Source organism: Dermochelys coriacea, chromosome 2 (genome assembly GCF_009764565.3).
Source record: "Dermochelys coriacea isolate rDerCor1 chromosome 2, rDerCor1.pri.v4, whole genome shotgun sequence".
NCBI classification, from domain to species: domain Eukaryota; kingdom Metazoa; phylum Chordata; order Testudines; family Dermochelyidae; genus Dermochelys; species Dermochelys coriacea.
In genome coordinates, this window is record NC_050069.1 from 192253540 (window position 1) to 192271463 (window position 17924).

The 17924-nt window shown below is 42.4% G+C and overlaps 1 protein-coding gene across 3 annotated transcripts in view; it reads right to left on the minus strand.

Moving 5' to 3' along the window:
- Nucleotides 1–2045: 2045 nt before the first annotated feature.
- The window catches only part of NEK11 (NIMA related kinase 11), a 169716-nt gene continuing 153837 nt past the window's right edge, over nucleotides 2046–17924 (minus strand). For all 3 annotated transcript variants that reach the window (XM_043508953.1, XM_038393222.2, XM_038393223.2), the window contains exon 16: nucleotides 2046–2860. In XM_043508953.1, coding sequence (XP_043364888.1) covers nucleotides 2665–2860 — 196 coding nt within the window. In that variant the 3' untranslated portion in view covers nucleotides 2046–2664. The remainder of the gene's footprint in view (nucleotides 2861–17924) is intronic.

A 17924-nucleotide genomic window follows, 5' to 3' on the forward strand; every position in this document is an offset into this window, starting at 1 on the left:
AAGATCCTTCCTCGTTACAAGGTATGTTGTGGTCATGGGCAATTTAACTTGCATCCTACCACTGGAGCTTCTTGACCTCCCCATCTTGCCCCTGGGCATCTCAAGAGAAAACAGCGTGCCATCTGCTTTTGGACTGCCCACTTGATCCTCTTGATGGTGGACGGATGCTTTTGATCTCTGGATGATGCTGCCATGATAGAGATAGATAGATCATCATCATGTTCCTATTACGCCTCTGGTGTTTAGGGTAGTGACGAAGCTCCTCCACTCCTGTCTGTTTCTGGCAAGTCTTTCAATGGTTCCCCAGCTGTGCCCCAGGTTTTTCAGCTCAGCTTCCACAGCTCTTCACCATGTTGTTTTCAAGCAGCTTCATTTTTGCTTGCCTTCAGGTGTCCATCTTATTGCAATTCTGGTGATGGAATCAGTTTAAATCCAAAGCACATGACTGATCCATCTCCAACGCCTCCTGGCAATGATGGTGCTCAGATCCTCTTGGCTGCACTGTGTCAATAGATCTTGGCTTGAGATTGTTCTGGGCCAAAAGATATGGAGATTTTTCTAAGGCAGGCTGTATGGAATGAAGACTGTTTGGACATGTCATACTTTCTCATTCCCCAGCATTCTGCACTATAAAGTAGTATTGAAAGTACACAGCTCTGATAAATCTTGAATTTGGTTTTGGTGTTGTATTTTGATGATTTCCAGACTGTGTTTAAGCTCCTAAAGGTGTTCCTGGCTTTATTTTTTCTGGATATCCTGGCTTGTTCCACCGACCTAGCTAATGGTGCTGCCCAAGTATGTGAATGTTTCTACACTGGTGAGAACATAATCCTCTATCTGTACTGGTGATGGTGAGGCAATATTAAAGGTCATGGTATCTGTCTTATTTCAGTTGATTTTCAGTCCAACTTGCTGGCTGAATGTGTTGAGTTGTGTTGTTTCTTCTTGTATATGTTGTTGGGTATGTGATAGGAGAGCGAGATCATCTGTGAAGCCCAGGTCTTCAAGGGATGAGAAGAGTGTCCATTTAATGCCTCTTGACATGTTTTCTGTTGTAAGCCGCATTACCCAATCGATGGCAAAGTTGAAGAGGATTGCAGACATGACACACCCCTGACGTACTCCTGTTTTGACTTCAAAACTGAGCTCACTGTAATCCACACTATATGTAAAGTTGAAATAGAAGTGTTTGATGACGTTGTTTATACCAAAAGGAATTCCACATGCCCACAGAATGCGCCATAGGCTGGTCCTGAGGATGCTATCAAAAGCCTTCTCAAAGTCTATGAAATTTATGTAGAGTTGCCATTACCATTCTAAGCACTGTTCTATTATGTTTTGAAGGGTGAAGATCTGGTCTCTGCATCCACGCCCTTTCCGAAAACCAGCTTGCTTTTTTCTGAGAGTGCTATCAACTGCCTCTGATATACGCTGGACTATGATCATACACAACACTTTGCTTGGCATGGATAAAAGTGTGTTACCACACCGGTTATTACAATCACTGAGATAGATAGATACCAACACCTAATTCATTGTTTATGCTATCAGAAGCCACACACCAGAAGAAGTATCATTATTCCCATTTTACAGATTGGCAAATTGAGGCACAGAGAAGTTAGTAGGTGACCTTCTTTCCAGAGGTGCTAAGTAGCTGCAGCTCCCAGCCATAATGGCCTGTCTAAGATCAAATTGCAATGATTTTGAAGGCCATTGTTGCCCACTCCCCGCTTGAGTACATTTAAAGGATTGCAGTGTGCTGCACATGAACAGGCAATGTAAGGAGTCTGATGAGGGCTGGGAGTCTAAAGTGAATATGGCCCAAGGCTCATATGAGAACCTGTTATACAGTATGGCATTTATTCCGTGTTTAGAGTTTAACAGGTAGTGGTGAAGGTGATCAGCATGCAGAACGAAAAGGGAAAATGTTAGGAAGAGAAGGTAAGGTGTTATGATGAGTGTGGTGAGGGGTGCTTGATATAACTACTAGTGTTGTGCTTTTAGAACAGGCAACATAAATATGGAGATAAAAAGTTAACAAGATCTGTGAACAAGCTAAAATGGATTTATTTTTCTAGTTGTACACTATGGGCCTGATCCAAAACCCACAGAAGTTCATGGAAATATTTTCATGGATTTCAGCAGGCTTCAGGTTGGGCTTCATGTCTTTCTCTCTCTCTCTCTCTCTCTTTCAAAGGGCACTCAGGTGAAATACAGGCCTTCAGCAGAGCAATAACTAATGTGTGATTTCTGATAATTGAGTAACCATATATATGCACGTATGTGTGTATAAACACACAAACACACACATATATACATACAGCTGTCCAAGGCGATATTCAGCAAAGCATTTAAGTATGTGCTTAATGTCTTGCTGGATCAAAGCCCACTGTTGCTACTATAGAAATCAATGGCAAAACTCCCATTGACCTCACTGGGACCCTAATCGTGCACCATTAAAGTCAATGGGAACAACCCATGGGTGAAAAATCTGGACCTAAGGGAATACACTTCTTGATGCTATAAAACAAATGTGGAAAAAAGATTGTCACCATGATGGACACCTTTCTGACCCCCAATAATACAGTACTTGTTTGCTGGCCCATAAGGGTGTAGCTTAGCGTTTTCACATATCTCCAGTGTTGTCCATTTCTGTTGTACATTTTACATTGGAGCTAAGGCAAGCAGCTGATCCTCAAAGTAGAGAAGTTGATCCACTTCAAAACAGTCGCTTGCTCTAGGAACCACTTTCTCCAGGCATTCCCGGATCTCATCTTCACTTGCATTCTGCTGTCTTGCTTTCTTGAGATAGCTGTAAACCTTTTCAAATACTTCAGCTCCCAGCTTCTGAATTGCTGATCTACAGAAAAATGTTACATAAAAGGTACTCACATTTTACATATTAAAACATGTAGACATTGATCTGGTAAATTACTGTGGCTCTCAAACAAAATGGCTTTCAGCTTAAGATCAAAGTGTAACTATGTATGTAATTTGCATAGAACAAGCTCATTATGGAATTTCCCTATGGGCATTTTTAATATGAACAAAAGTCCTGAGATGAAATCCTGGCACTACTGAAGTCAGTGAGAGTTTTGTCATCATTGTCAATGAAGCCAGGATTTCACTCTTAATGTCTAAATTGAGAAACTACTTTAGAACACATTCTACAGTGATTCCAGTTCATACAGACATATTTACAGCCTCTGGATTTTATAAAAAAATACATTAAACAATTTGCCAGTGGCAATATTGTGAACATTCACTATTCATAAATCATCCCTTAAACTCTTATCAAAAAACTGTTGTACAAGATGCAATGAGAACTGAACAGACATTATTCTTCTACTATAACAACACCCTCCCATTTTAATCAGACGGGCTATCTGTACTTCAGCGATGAAAAATACACTCATAGTTACCTAATACTGGCTTACACAAAGATTCCAGTTGACCACTGTAAGATTACTCATTGATTAAAAAAAAATTAATTAATGATACATGTAAAAATCCACAAGTAGCAGATAGTGCTATGGTCGGTGTCATGCTACCAATATTATAACAAGAGGATCTTGTAGTAACTTTCCTCTTTAGGCTGTCATAAACCCATGTGCCAGGGTGCATGTGTTTGCAGAGGGGACTCTATTCATTTTACCTTTTGAACAAAACAGCTTTCTCATAAAGATGACTAAGAAGGGAGGTAACACCACTTGGAAAACATACTTAGTCCTAGAGCCTTCAATGAGCTCCATGTGGATCCATTTATAGATTTCATAGGTTCCCAAGCAGAAGGGACCACTGTGATCATCTAATGCAACACAGATTTGGAACTTCCCCAAAATAATTCCTAGAGCAGATCTTTTAGAAAAACATCCAATCTTGTTTTAAAAATTGGAGACTCCACCACAACCCTTGGTAAGTTATCCCAGTGGTTACTTACCCTCACTGTTAAAAGTTAACACCTTATTTCCAGTCTGATTTCGTCTAGCTTCAACTTCCTGCCACTGGATTGTGTTATACTTTTGTCTGTTAGATTGAAGAGCCTATTGTTAAATACATGTTCTCCATGTAGGTACTTATAGACTGTAATCAAGCCTCCCCTTAACTTTCTCTTTATGATGCTACATAGATTGAGCTCCTTGAGTCTATCACTACACAGCATGTTAATCGTTCTCATAGCTCTTCTCTGAACTCTTCTCAATTTATCAAAATCCTTCTTGAACTGTGGACACCAGAACTGGACACAGTATTCTAGCAGCAGTCACACCAGTGCCAAATACAGCTGTAAAATAACCTCTCTAGTCTCACTTAAGATTCCCATTCATGCATCCAACCATTGTGTTAGCCCTTTTGGGCACAGCATCATGCTGGGAGCTCATGTTCAGCTGATTATCCACCATGACCCCCAGATCTTTTTTTAGAGTCACTGCTTCCCAGGATAGAGTCCCTCATACTGTAAGTATCCTACATTCCTTGTTCCAAGATGTATACATTTACATTTAGCCATATTAAAATGCATATTGCTTACTAAGCAATCCAGATAATTTTGAATCAGTGACCTATCCTCTTCATTATTAACCACACTCCCAATTTTTGTTCATCTGCAAACTTTATCAGTGATGATTTTATGTTTTCTTCCAGGTCATTAATAAAATGTTGAATAGCATACAGCCAAGAACCAATCCCTGAAGGACCCCCCACTAAAAACACATCTGTTCAATGACTGTTTACAGTTACATTTTGAGACCACAGTTAGCCATCCATTTAACGTGTGCCATGTTAATTTTATATCTTTCTAGTTTTTTAATCAAAATGTCAGACAGTACCAAGTTAAATGCCTTGAAGAAGGCTAAATATATTACATCAACACTATTACCATTATCAAACTTATTATTGCATCAAAAAGCTATCAAGTTAATTTGACAATCTATTTTCCATAAATCCATGTTGAACGGCATTAATTATAGTACCCTCCTTTAATTCTTTATTAATCAAGTCCCAGATCAACTGCTCCATTATCTTGTCTGGGATTGATGTCAGACTGGCAGGCTGTGATGGGATGTTCACCCCACACTATAGCTGAGAAAGGGCCTAGAGAGACAGGCCACATGTGAGGGGCTTAGGCTGAACAAGCAACCCCTGACTGGAAGGTGGAACTCAGCTGAGCAGGAGTAGCTGGGTTAATATAAAGCCAGGAAGCTGGAAAGAGAAATGGTGGCAGTGAGGAAGGCTGCAGCCACCCTCTGTGCATAAGAGAGGGAAGGAGGGAACCCGGGAAAGAGACGCACACTGCCTCTGAGGGAAGGGCATACTCAGAGAGAAGGGGTGGGAGGTGGATAGGAAGCAGCCCAGGAAAAGAACAGTGATGTTGGGGACTGAGCAGACCTTGACTGCATGTCACAGGTCCCTGGGCTAGAACCCGGAGTAGTGAGCGGGCCCAGGTTCCCCTACTGATGAAGTGGTAGTGCCAGGGCAGCAGATCCAGAAGGGGAAACCAAACAGGGACCTGGCCAGAGGGCTGTCACGAAAAGGAAACCTTCAGCTCTTGGTGCGAGAAAGGGGCCACAGAGTGAAAGAGAGGTCAGGTGGAGCGACTGCAAGGGGACGCGTCGGACCTAGAAGAGAACTATTCCCAGAGCAGCCAGTAGGAGGCACTGCCCATGGGGAGTGAGCACCCTGAGACACAAGCCTATAATTACCTGGGTCATTCCATTTGCCATTTTTAAATATTGGCACAACATTAGCTTTCTTCCAGTCTTCTGGAACTTCCCTGTTGTTCCAAGACTTACTGAAAATCAATATTATTGGTCCACTGAGCTCCCTTAAAACTTTTGGATATAAGTTATGCTGACCTGCTGATTTAAAACTGTCCAACTTTAGAAGTCATGCAGAGCTCATTGCAGGATTGGGGGCCTAATACAGCATTAAAAGTCATTGTGCTAGAAATATTTATACTTTGTTCCTGAAAAGTATGCTGAAACATACAACATAGCATCCAGCCTGAATAATTTTAAGAGAGGGGGGTGAATCCCTCATAAGGGGCCCTGGAAACCACCGCTCCAGGTGCAATCAAGTTCTTTTTTAAAGTATATAACTGATAGTGTATCATTTGAGCAAGAGTATGTGATTGTATGAGACTGCATCATAATACCTCCACACAGCGGGACAGAGTTATACGAGTTGTGGCTGCATGTGCAACCCTATATTTGTCATTTCTTTTCTTTGGAACATTGAAGCATGCAAACTTAATCTTCTCTGAGATTATTTTGTTTGTTTTAATATCAGAGTTGCATGGTTCCCCCATTAGAAGCAATGATTTTCTGCAGTTGGCCATAATAGCAGCAAGCCAAATGGGATTTCCTTGCAGAAATTCCAGAAATTTGCTTATATAACCCTAGCTGATTATGGTTAGCAGCAGTTTTATAGTGCAGCCTGTCCTCCCAAGGGCATTTGTGTATCTTTGTCAGTATTTCAGTAATGAACAGATGCTCCTGTTCTACAAGATTTTCCCTAGAAATTCATTCTGGCAACCAGGCGTTCTTGAATAAGGTTTCTTTATATATCTTGAGGGCTTTATCTGACATGTTAATTTATTTGTCATTTATTAACATAAATTGGTAGTATCCAGTCTCCTGGGGCCACTGTACTAGCGCTCTCATCATACCTCTCAGTCTCAAGTGTCCCTCCTCTGGAGGGCTGTCATTCATTTTAATCCCCAAGATACCCATGTTCTGCACAGTTGATGCCCTGTACCTTTTAGTGTTAAAAATTCTTTAGAATGGAGAGAAACTATCATCAAGCTAAAAAAAGTCCCATCTACTAAAGAAATGACTCAGAAACCATTTAAAGGTTCCAGCAAGTGTGTCCCTCATATTGGGCCTCATATTGGGCCCCTCATATTGGGCCTTTGTCACATATTGCATCTGACACCTGTACCTTGGGAAGCAGCACCCTCATGGCATCGGGAACATCTAATCTATCCCTTCAGTGATAGGCAGGAGGTGCCCACTTCCATTACACGGCTGAGCATGCCCTTCTATGTTTGCTGTCTCACAGAAGGAGGAATCACAGTAGCCACAGGGTTGCCAAGTATCTACTCGGACAAAACCGAACGCTCTTGCCCCGCCCCTCCTCTGAAGCCCTGCCCATGTCCCACCCCTTTGCTGAGGCCCCCACTCACTCCATCCCCCCACTCCCTCTGTCGCTCACTCTCCACACCTTCACTCACTTGCTCATTTTCACTGGGCTGGCTCAGGAGGTTGGGTGAGTGAGGGCTCCATCTGGGGGGGGTGCAGGCGTTGGGGTAGGGCCAGGGATTTGGGGAGCAGGAGGGGGTTCTGGGCTGGGGGGGGTCTCAGTATGCAGGAGGGGTCTCCGGGCTGGGGCAGGTGGTTAGGGGTGTGCGCGGGGGGATGAAGGCTCCAGCTGGGGGGTGCAGACTCTGGGATGGGGATGAGGGGTTTGGGGTATAGGAGGGTGCTCCAGGCTGTGGGGTAGAGCCGAGGGGTTCAGCATATGGAAGGGGGCTCCAGGCTGAGGCAGGGTGTGGGAGGGGGTATAGGCTCTGGGCTGGGGTGGGGCCAGAAATGAGGGGTTCAGGGTGTGGGAGGGAGCACTGGGCTGGGACCCAGGGGTTCAGAAGGTGGGAGGGGGATCAGGGCTGAGGCACGGGGCTGGGGCACGAGAGGGAGTCGGGGTGCAGGCGCCGGGTGGCGCTTACATCAAGCAGCTCCCGGAAGCAGTGGCATGTCCCGCCTCCGGCTCCAACGCAGAGGCGCAGCCACACGGCTCTGTGCGCTGCCTCGTCCACAGGCGCTGCCCTCATAGCTCCCATGGGGGCTGCAGAACCAACGCTTGGGGTGGGGGCAGCACATGTAGCCCCCTGGTTGCCCCTATGCGTAGGAGCCGGGGAGGGAGGGGGCATGCCGCTGCTTCCAGGAGCTGCAGGGAGCCTGCCTTACCTCTGCTGCGCCATTGGCTGGACTTTTAACAGCCCGGTCAGTGGTGCTGACTGGAGCCACCAGGGTTGCTTTTCAACCGGGAATTCTGGTCGAAAACCAGTGCACCTGGCAACTCTAAGTAGCACCATAGTGCTGGCATGAGGGTTTTAAACTGCACCACTTCACATACAGGTGGGGCGTTCAAGCTCCACTGAAGGTGCAGCTGGTTTCCCTACAAATATTTGTTTAAATGTTCAGAAATGGGCATCAAACTCTCCTCTTCTATACATGAACAGCTTCAGTGCTAAGCCACAATACTAGCCCCCCGGTGTTGCTGTTAATCCTAACTTGACAGCACAACTAGCTGAAGGGGCAGGAACAACCTCATACTGTCAGCACTATAATGAAAGGAGAGAGTCAGGGAAGGGCACAGCACATAAACAGAGAAAATAACTTTGTGCACAATATCATGGGACTGTTCAGTGCGTGTCCAGAGGACAATCAACATCACCCCAACACTCTGTTATATTAGCACTGAGTACTAAGACCCCAGAAGGGACATGATTCTAAACGACTCAATGTGAATCCTTGGAAAGCAGTAATGGCTGTTAAAATTACAAAAGAAGGTTTTGTTTGCAATTTATTTATTTTTTCCTGTGTGTAACTGGAAACACTAAGTAGTCTCAGCAGAATATAAAGGAGTCCCCAAAAATCATAGAATTATGCACTGAAGGCCTTACAGATGGCATCAGCCACCAGCTGACGTCAAAGGTTCCTTAACCGAAGAACGTATTACTGTTTGATCTCGCACACAACAGGAACTGAACACCTCCTCCCCACATCCCTCCTGCTATCACCTTGTTCCTTCCATGTTGTTCATCCCCACTTCTGGCCTGCTCTTCAACTCTGTTGTCTTCCCTGACACAAGGGTTGGGTTAGGAACTGCCAGCAGGTGGAGATGGGAAACAGTATAGATAGGTATGGGGCCAGTCTGGTGGCCCCACAGGTACGAGATTTGCCTCACCCCTGTCTCAAGAGCTAGAAAGCCTCACTCCTCCCTGCCACTGTCACCCATTAATGGAGAAATTAAAACCTTGGAAATTAGCTAGTGCTCAAATGATGGCTATCTGGGGTATCACTGCTTTCAAAGAGTTAAATATGGGTTTCCTTTTCAAAATAACTTTAACCCGTCTTCTGCAGCAATATTACAGCACTTACTTCTAGGAGTTAACATAAATTAATGAGAAAATATTTTGAAGTAATTCCTTCTGCATCAGTCCTTTTATTGACTGCTCTCTTCCTCTCAAAAGGAACATGGTTAATTCTTTGCGCCTCCCATCGATTTAGAGATGTGAAATGAAGTAAATGGGCACCTCAGGAGCCATGCTGCTGCTAGTGACCTGTGGACTACATCTTTTCTATTTAGGTTGATAGAGCACACAAATTAGCATCCAGGAAAGCCAATCTGTATAAAATTCATACCAATGCAATTAGGCAACAAATGTTGAAAGGCTGACAACAAAGGAGCATGTGTCAAAAATTTTAACATCTGCTTCCTCGAGAGAAATCATTAGGTGCCATTTGGCCTTGAGATCCTAGGAAAAGGCAGTTTCCATAAAATATATTTCCTAAGGGTATCGGGGGTGGGGGGGTGGGAGAGGAGTCTATGACAGAAAATTGCAAATGTATTTTACTATCCAACTTCAAAAATCAGGGTAACTCCTCTGAAATCAAAAGATTTACACTGGTGTAAAAACCAGTCTGACACCAGAATCAAGATCACTAGGAGCTGCTATCAATAACATCCTCATTATAGCTCTGCTCCTGTATCAAAATGTGATGGTGTTAGTTTTTGCATCCATGTCAAGTCCCATTGAGGCACATGCATAGGAGTCTGCACTACATTTGTGCAGGTAATTATTGCAATTATGCATTCAAATAAGGCACTTGAGTGTCTAAAGGTTAAATGCGCAATTTGTGTATGCATTGTGGCGGTCACACTCATAGAAGATTAGGGTTGGAAGAAACCTCAGGAGATCATCTAGTACAACCCCCAGCTCAAAGCAGGACCAACTGCAACTAAATCATCCCAGCCAGGGCTTTGTCAAGCTGAGCCTTAAAAACTTCTAAGGATGGAGATTCCACCACTGCCCTAAGTATCCCATTCCAGTGCTTCACCACCCTCCTAGTGAAATAGTTTTTCCCAATATCCAACTTAGACCTCCCCCACTGCAACTTAAGACCATTGTTCCTCATCTGCCACCACTGAGAACAGCCTAGCCCCATCCTCTTTGGTACCCCCCCCTTCAGGTAGTTGAATGCTGCTATCAACTCCCTCCTCACTCTTCTATAGCAATGCATGGGAGTCTTCTGTCCTAAGTACAGGACTTTGCACTTGTCCTTGTTGAACCTCATCAGATTTCTTTTAGCCCAATCCTCCAATTTGTCTAGGTCACTCTGGACCTATTCCCTATTCTCCAGTGTATCTACCTTTCCTCCCAGTTTAGTGTCATCCGCAAACTTGCTGAGGGTGCAATCCATCCCATCATTCAGATCATTAATGAAGATGTTGAACAAAACCGGCCCCAGGACAGACCTCTGGGGCCCTCCGCTTGATACCGGCTGCCAACTAGACATCGAGCCATTGATCACTACCCATTGAGCGCGACTATCTAGCCAGCTTTCTATCTACCTTATAGTTCATTCATCCAATCCATACTTTTTTAACTTGCTGGCAAGAATACTGTGGGAGACCGTGTCAAAAGCTTTGCTAAAGTCAAGATATATCACATCCCCTGCTTTCCCCATGTCCACAGAGCCAGTTATCTCATCATAGAAGGCAATTAGGTTGGTCAGGCATGACTTGCCCTTGGTGTTACCCTTCACATCTCTTGCTAGGTGTAACTCCAGTTGTGTTTTGGCCTTCCTGATTATACCCTGGCATGCTCAGATGACTCCTCCCTAGTCATCTGTCCAAGTTTCCACTGCTTGTAAGCTGCCTTTTTGTGTTTAAGCTCACCGAAGATTTCTCTGTTAAGCCAAGCTGGTCGCCTGCCATATTTGCTTTTTTTTCTGCACATCAGTATGGTTTGTTCTTGCGCCCTCAATAAGGCTTCTTTACAATACAGCCAGCTCTCCTGGACTCCTTTCCCCCTCATATTAGCCTCCCAGGGGATCCTGCCTATCAGCTCCCTGAGGCAGTCAAAGTCTGCTTTTCTGAAGGCCAGAGTCCATATTCTGCTGTTCTCCTTTCTTCCTTTTGCCAGGATCCTGAACTCTACCATCTCATGGTCACTGCTGCCCAGGTTGCCACCCACTTCTACTTCCCTTACCAATTCTTTCCTGTTTGTAAGCAGCAGATCAAGAGGAGCACGGTCCCTAGTTGGTTCCTCCAGCACTTGCACCAGGAAGTCCCCAACACTCTCCAGAAACTTTGTGGATAGCTGCGCATGGCTGTACTGCTCTCCCAGCAGATGTCAGGGTGATTGAAGTCCCCTATGAGAACCAGGCTGTGATCTGGAAACTTCTGTTAGTAGTCACAAAGGGGTATGTGCACATACATACATTTTGTACACAACTGTGGCTCTTATTTTCTGATAATCTGGCATCCAATGTTGTTGCATTATTTATTATTTCTCTCATTTGCAAACCCAATAATTCTCCCCAGTAATGGTGTCATCACTTTATTTTTCAGCCAAGTATCATTATTGTTATTTGTATTAGCATAGCACACAGGAACACTAGTCATGTGCTATGCTGTACCAATGCAGAACAAAAAACATTTCCTGCCCCAAGAGATGACAAAGCATTAAATAACCAAGTGCTATTAATGAGGTCTTATATTAATAGGCTTTTGTTACTTTAACAAAATATACTGGGCCAGCTCTCCAACTGGCATAAATTGGTATTGCTCCATGGAAGTCAATGGAGTTAAGCCAATTTACAGCAGCTGAGGATCTGGCCCAATGTTATGTTTACCAGTATACTTAACAAATTAAAATGAGGCCGCATCTGTGAAAACAAATGTACAAAATAGAATTTATGATGCCAGGTCTTTACTTTTTTTTTAATGTGCCAGTTCACTTTCTTACTAATTCACAACATGTGATGGTTTGCAGTGGATCTCTCTCTGGCATTAATGTGATTCACCAATATTCTACAACATATAAATGGTGTAACCTCAGCAATCTGTGATGTTTACAAACCTTCTCCCAGGCTAATGTGGAAGTTGCCACTAGTCAGCCTGTGAATCTGTATCTTGGCTAGAGAAAAAGACTGCATTACTACCTGTCCATTAACATTTTCCTGCTGGTCTGGAGATCAATTACAATATATCTATCACTATGTATCACTGACAAAAGCCGCAAAGTAAGATTAATGCTTAGCCTCACCACTCCTCTGTGGGTGTTAACAGCTGGGCTAATATTGCTCAACAGCTTGTCCCTGTGTGAGGCAACTATGGCAGACATCTGCAGCTAAGGGGTTTTTCAGCTTCTTGCTTCCAAATTTCATTTAGCATCATAGCAACCACTGAACCACATTCTCCTTTCTTCCTCCACCAGAAGAATGAGCAGCATTGTTTGCGTCTAAAAACAAAGCAGTTTTCACCAATCCCTTAAGAAACTGTACTTTGGGTTACTAGTCTATATATTGGACTGAAGTAACAATATGAGATACCAAAATAATGAAATGGGGATGAAAGTGCTTATATATTTGATAGACATCAAAAATAATACGTCATCTATACCATACTAGTGAGCATTCAGCACTGCTTCTGAATAAGTTGTAGGAAATTCAAAGTTATTGTAAAATGCAAACTGTATTCATGTCAAATTCCATGTAAGCATTAAACTGCCTTCTTGGCATAGAAAATAAAAGCACTCAGCTGGTGTTTAGTTCTGTAGCTGCAATGTTAGAATGCAGCTTGGGATCAAATATTATCAAACATTTTAAAATAGGGGTCCGGGCTAAATCAGTTAAGGCTCATAGATTCATAGGTTTTTTTAAGCCACCAAGCAAACTATCGGTGCCATGGAAGCCAATACCAAGCACTTCATCCTATAGAGCATCCCTAATGCAGGGCCCCACTCCTTCACCTGGCAGTAGTATAAATTAGGTGTATGGTACCAGAGGACCAACAAGTCTCTAATGAACTTGAGTCCCATCTAAAGGTGCGGCATATGAGACTTTCACCTGTACCAATTGCCTCTCCAGTACTGTCTATAAAACAGGCTCTAACCCCAAACAAAAAAGGCTGGATGTATGACCATCATTACAGGGAAAGTTTCCCTCACAAGATGCACAAAACTGAAAGCTGGGGGATTTGGGAATTACAAGGAAAACTGGCCTGGAGCTAACAACAAAGAGAGAGGGGAGTCATAATGGAAGTGAAAACCCTCAAACTATATAGACTGTTAAAGTGTCAGTGCCAAAGGGCAATATTCCACCACCTTGTACTATATATATATAAAAACTGTACTGAAAGCGATCTAAATACTAGTTACAAAAGGCTAGGGGCTAAGCTGAAGGAGTGCGGTCACCAAGGCCAAGGGCAATAAGAAGAAACTCAAATGGTGGTTGGTCCTGCCGCACCCCAAGGTTTATACCCTTGGAGCAAGACACGAGGCTAGTCAGGGTATGCATGCAGACCAAATGGACACTACTAACAATAAAATTTCCAATATCAGGTGTGTGGGGTGCTTATACACCTAGTGTGGAATATACACAAGGACAAGCATTCGGGAACAAAAGGTTGTGTGGGAATGACAAGAAGATATTATTTAATAGCAAAAAGAACAAAACCTTAATTGTGGAAGATTAGCATCTACCTTCACCTTCAACGCCCAGTGGATTTTGACTTTCATTGTTTTGTTGAGTGAAAATTTCTTCACATGAAGTTGCAATGATAATTTTAATAATACATCCTTAATAACTTCATAATTCCTGCATTATAGCACCATAACTTGATAACACACAACTCTCTTATGCCCTGCTTGAACAACCTGTGAAGTCTAAGGCATATTTGGAACAAATTTTCCCATGGGGTGAGAAGGAACATGTTATATATGGCTTTCGACAGACAGTTGGAGAATAATATCAATATAATTCTCCAGAGGATTTCATTAACTGACTAAAATGAATTTGTAGAATAGTAATTGAAGCTGACACCTGCTCTTGAAAGGAGTGTAAATTGAAAGCTAACTGTGGTACTGCACCTACTATTGGCAGAGTCCTGAATTCTGAGATTATAACACTCATTGAAAAGACACAATAGATCTTTAATTTGTGCTGCATGCTCCATATCCAGTGCTGAGGACAAAAATCATTTAAAATGTCCTGCCATTTGATTTAAGCCACGTGCTGGAATCCAGATCACATACCAATGATTTTGTCTCATCACCTCCTATCACAGGCTTGTCATTTAGGGATCTGTTCTCCCCTTAGCTCTTCCCCTTCAGAAAAAGTACTAGTAGTAGCTATAAGCCAGATACTCCAATACATTTCAGCTGCTTTGTGCTGCCATGTAGTTTCAAGGTCTGTTTTGGTAAATCTTATAAGACTCAGCAAAGTACAGACATAAGCAAATACACAGCAGAGAGAGAAAGAGAGAGAGAGATAGGGTGCATGTGCTCATGTCAGAGTGTGTGCTCATGTCAGAGTGTGGTGGAGAGTGAGATTTAATAATGATGGATCAGGCTGCGTGTCCATCTATGACCTCTATGACTTCTGCGGTGGCCAGTGCTGGCTCAGGGGCTGGCTGAAGGCAATTATCTGTCTCTGTTCTAGTGCTGAAGAAAGCTGCAGTAAGACTAGTAAACTGTACCATATACAATAGGTAGCATAGCTGTAGCACAGAAGACCATGGGTAACTCGTTAGAATGTTACTTTTTCAATAAAGATTTGAAAAGATATTACCTCACCCACCTTGTTTCTTCAGATGGTTCATTTTAAGGGACTGCCTATTTGCTGAGCAAGAAAGAATATTATATAGAATTTAATGGACCCAGGAATTTCACTCATGGGGCCATTTCTATCAGTCCGTATTTATCTATTTTCTAGATTTAGTTGAAACCATTGATAGTATCCAGGTCCTTAGTAACAACTGACACAGGTCAGAGTCTAAAAAAAAATGATCAGACAACAATCCCCAGATTGCAAACTGTTTCTAAACCTGCTGACATTCTAAGGCCTGGGTAAAATTAAGTTAGTAAATATGCTGGCATTTAGCACAGTCACAAGTACAAAGACTTCCTAGAAGTTGTCAGTCCAACAGCATCCATCTCTGAGCCAGATGAAGCAAAAATTCTCAACACATTAGACAGATAGATTTTTGACCCAACTTACTTTCCCTATTAATGTCTAGTGTATTTATTATACTAGACCAGATACAGATATGTCTGAATAGTAGCTTCCTTCCATATACCACATAATTACTGCCATTAAAAGTCAACAATTACCCACAGTCATCACACAAGATTTACTTAGAATAGGGTAATAACTGCAGTATTGCATATACCACTGTTTGGTCACTGAGGGTAAAAGCTGATTATTATTTATTTTAAATGGTGACTTGATTTCTGTGGGTCTCTCTGTGGCCCAGGGACCTACCCATAAAAAGCTAGTTTGAAAGCTGACATATTATAGTCTCAGAAGCAGGTGAAATTTCTGTATATATCCTTTACCAAAAACAAAAAATAACATTTCTTTTTAAATTAAATTCACATATAAGCATAGAAAACTAGAATCTGAATATCAGAAAAAGGAAGGGACAAACAGACTTATCCACTTAATTAACTAACAAGACAGTGCCATAAATCTAGACAATTATTTGAACAATGGAAAAATCATCTTTTGGTATTGTGCACCATAAGTTAATATTGGATGTACAAAGACCTATTTTTTAGTCACAAACGAGCCAACTCTGCCAAAGCTGTAAATACTTGAAGTCATGTCAAAAGAGTGATTAATGGCGTCAGCTAACAAAAAGTTGGACTTGGCTTGTCATGAGTAATAGCAAGCATATTACAGGCCAGAGAGCAATGTGCTAAGGAAACTTCTCGCTAGACCCTGTAAAACAATACAGCCGTGTGAAAAATGGAGAAATGGCATACAAATGAATGAATTATATTAACCAAATCTATAATGTTACCAGCTGAAATTTTTCCTAAAAATTGAACATAGCTTCACTGCCTAAAAATATTTTCATTAACAACTTAACAAAGATGTTTTTACATTTATTGAATATAAATAGCAAAATCCATTATTTACTTTAATTAGTATCAGGTAGTATGTTGCAAATTTAAAATCCTCCCTGAACCACATCTGACTTCAAAATAATTGCCCTTGAGTTGATGTGTACTAGCATTTATAGCTGAGGAATGCCTCACTATTCAATATTTGCATCTTCAACACTGTACACACAGAAATCAATATAGTAATAAAAAAGCCCGAGACAATGTTTGCAATATTTCTATTGGTAAAGCTTCTTTTTTTTAGTATCAAGCATCTCCTTCTGGTAACAATCAGCAGACGTGTTTGTTTAATGAATTACCTCATTTCATTACAACGAATGCCTGCTGCTTTTAACATACACCTTGTCCCTGTCCATTCAATGTTATCGTTTGTCAATAGAGCACAGTTTACATGTTGAGGACTTGCTCCCAAAGCTTGTATCCAAGTGACAACCTGACAAAATGGGGTGAGCTTGGGGGAGGTCTATGAAGGGAGTGGAAAAGCAGTACAGTTTCCCACAAGCTGCAAAGCAGCAGTGGTCACTCCTCACATGTTACTGCACGCTCAGGACTGCAGTAGTCCTTTTGGCTGCTGTGCAATACTAAAGAGGGTTCTGCAGGTGTCCATGCATCGTTCTGCATACGCCAGTTCCTTCCCAAAATATTCTTCATGAAGGTATTCAGACATCCTGCACAGGACCCCACCCTCTGGCCCCCACCATGCATGATGGAACTACTATATACCAGTCCTGCTGTATTCAGGGCCTTCCATATCTTGTGTGTGTCAGGAGAGGGCCAGATTTACACCTTAATGGCTTAGATATGCTGCATTATGAGCAACAAATATAGCACAGTATGACCATTAAAATATATTGTGTTGAATGTACGAGAAAAAGAAACACTGATTTTCCTTTCAGAAAACATGGTAGTATTAGGTTTCAGAGAAGCAGCTGTGTTAGTCTGTATTCGCAAAAAGAAAAGGAGTACTTGTGGCACCTTAGAGACTAACAAATTTGAGCATAAGCTTTCGTGAGCTACAGCCCACTTCATCAGATGCATTCAATGGAATATACAGTGGGGAGATTTATATACATAGAGAACATGAAACAATGGGTATTACCATACACACTGTAATGAGAGTGATCAATTAAGGTGAGCTACTACCAGCAGGAGAACGGGGGGGGGGGAGGAAACCTTTTGTAGTGATAATCAAGGTGGGCCATTTCCAGCAGTTGACAAGAATGTCTGAGGAACAGCGGGGGGTGGGGGGGGAATAAACATGGGGAAATAGTTTTACTTTGTGTAATGACCCATCCACTCCCAGTCTCTATTCAAGCCTAAGTTAATTGTATCCAGTTTGCAAATTAATTCCAATTCAGCAGTCTCTCATTGGAGTCTGTTTTTGAAGTTTTTTTTGTTGAAGGATAGTCACTCAGGTCTGTAATTGTGTGACCGGAGAGATTGAAGTGTTCTCCGACTGGTTTTTGAATGTTATAATTCTTGACGTCTGATTTGTGTCCATTTATTTTTTTACGTAGAGACTGTCCAGTTTGACCAATGTACATGGCAGAGGGGCATTGCTGGCACATGATGGCATATATCACATTGGTAGATGTGCAGATGAATAAGCCTCTGATAGTGTGGCTGATGTGATTAGGCGCTATGATGGTGTCCCCTGAATAGATATATGGACACAGTTGGCAACGGGCTTTGTTGCAAGGATAGGTTCCTGGGTTAGTGGTTCTGTTGTGTG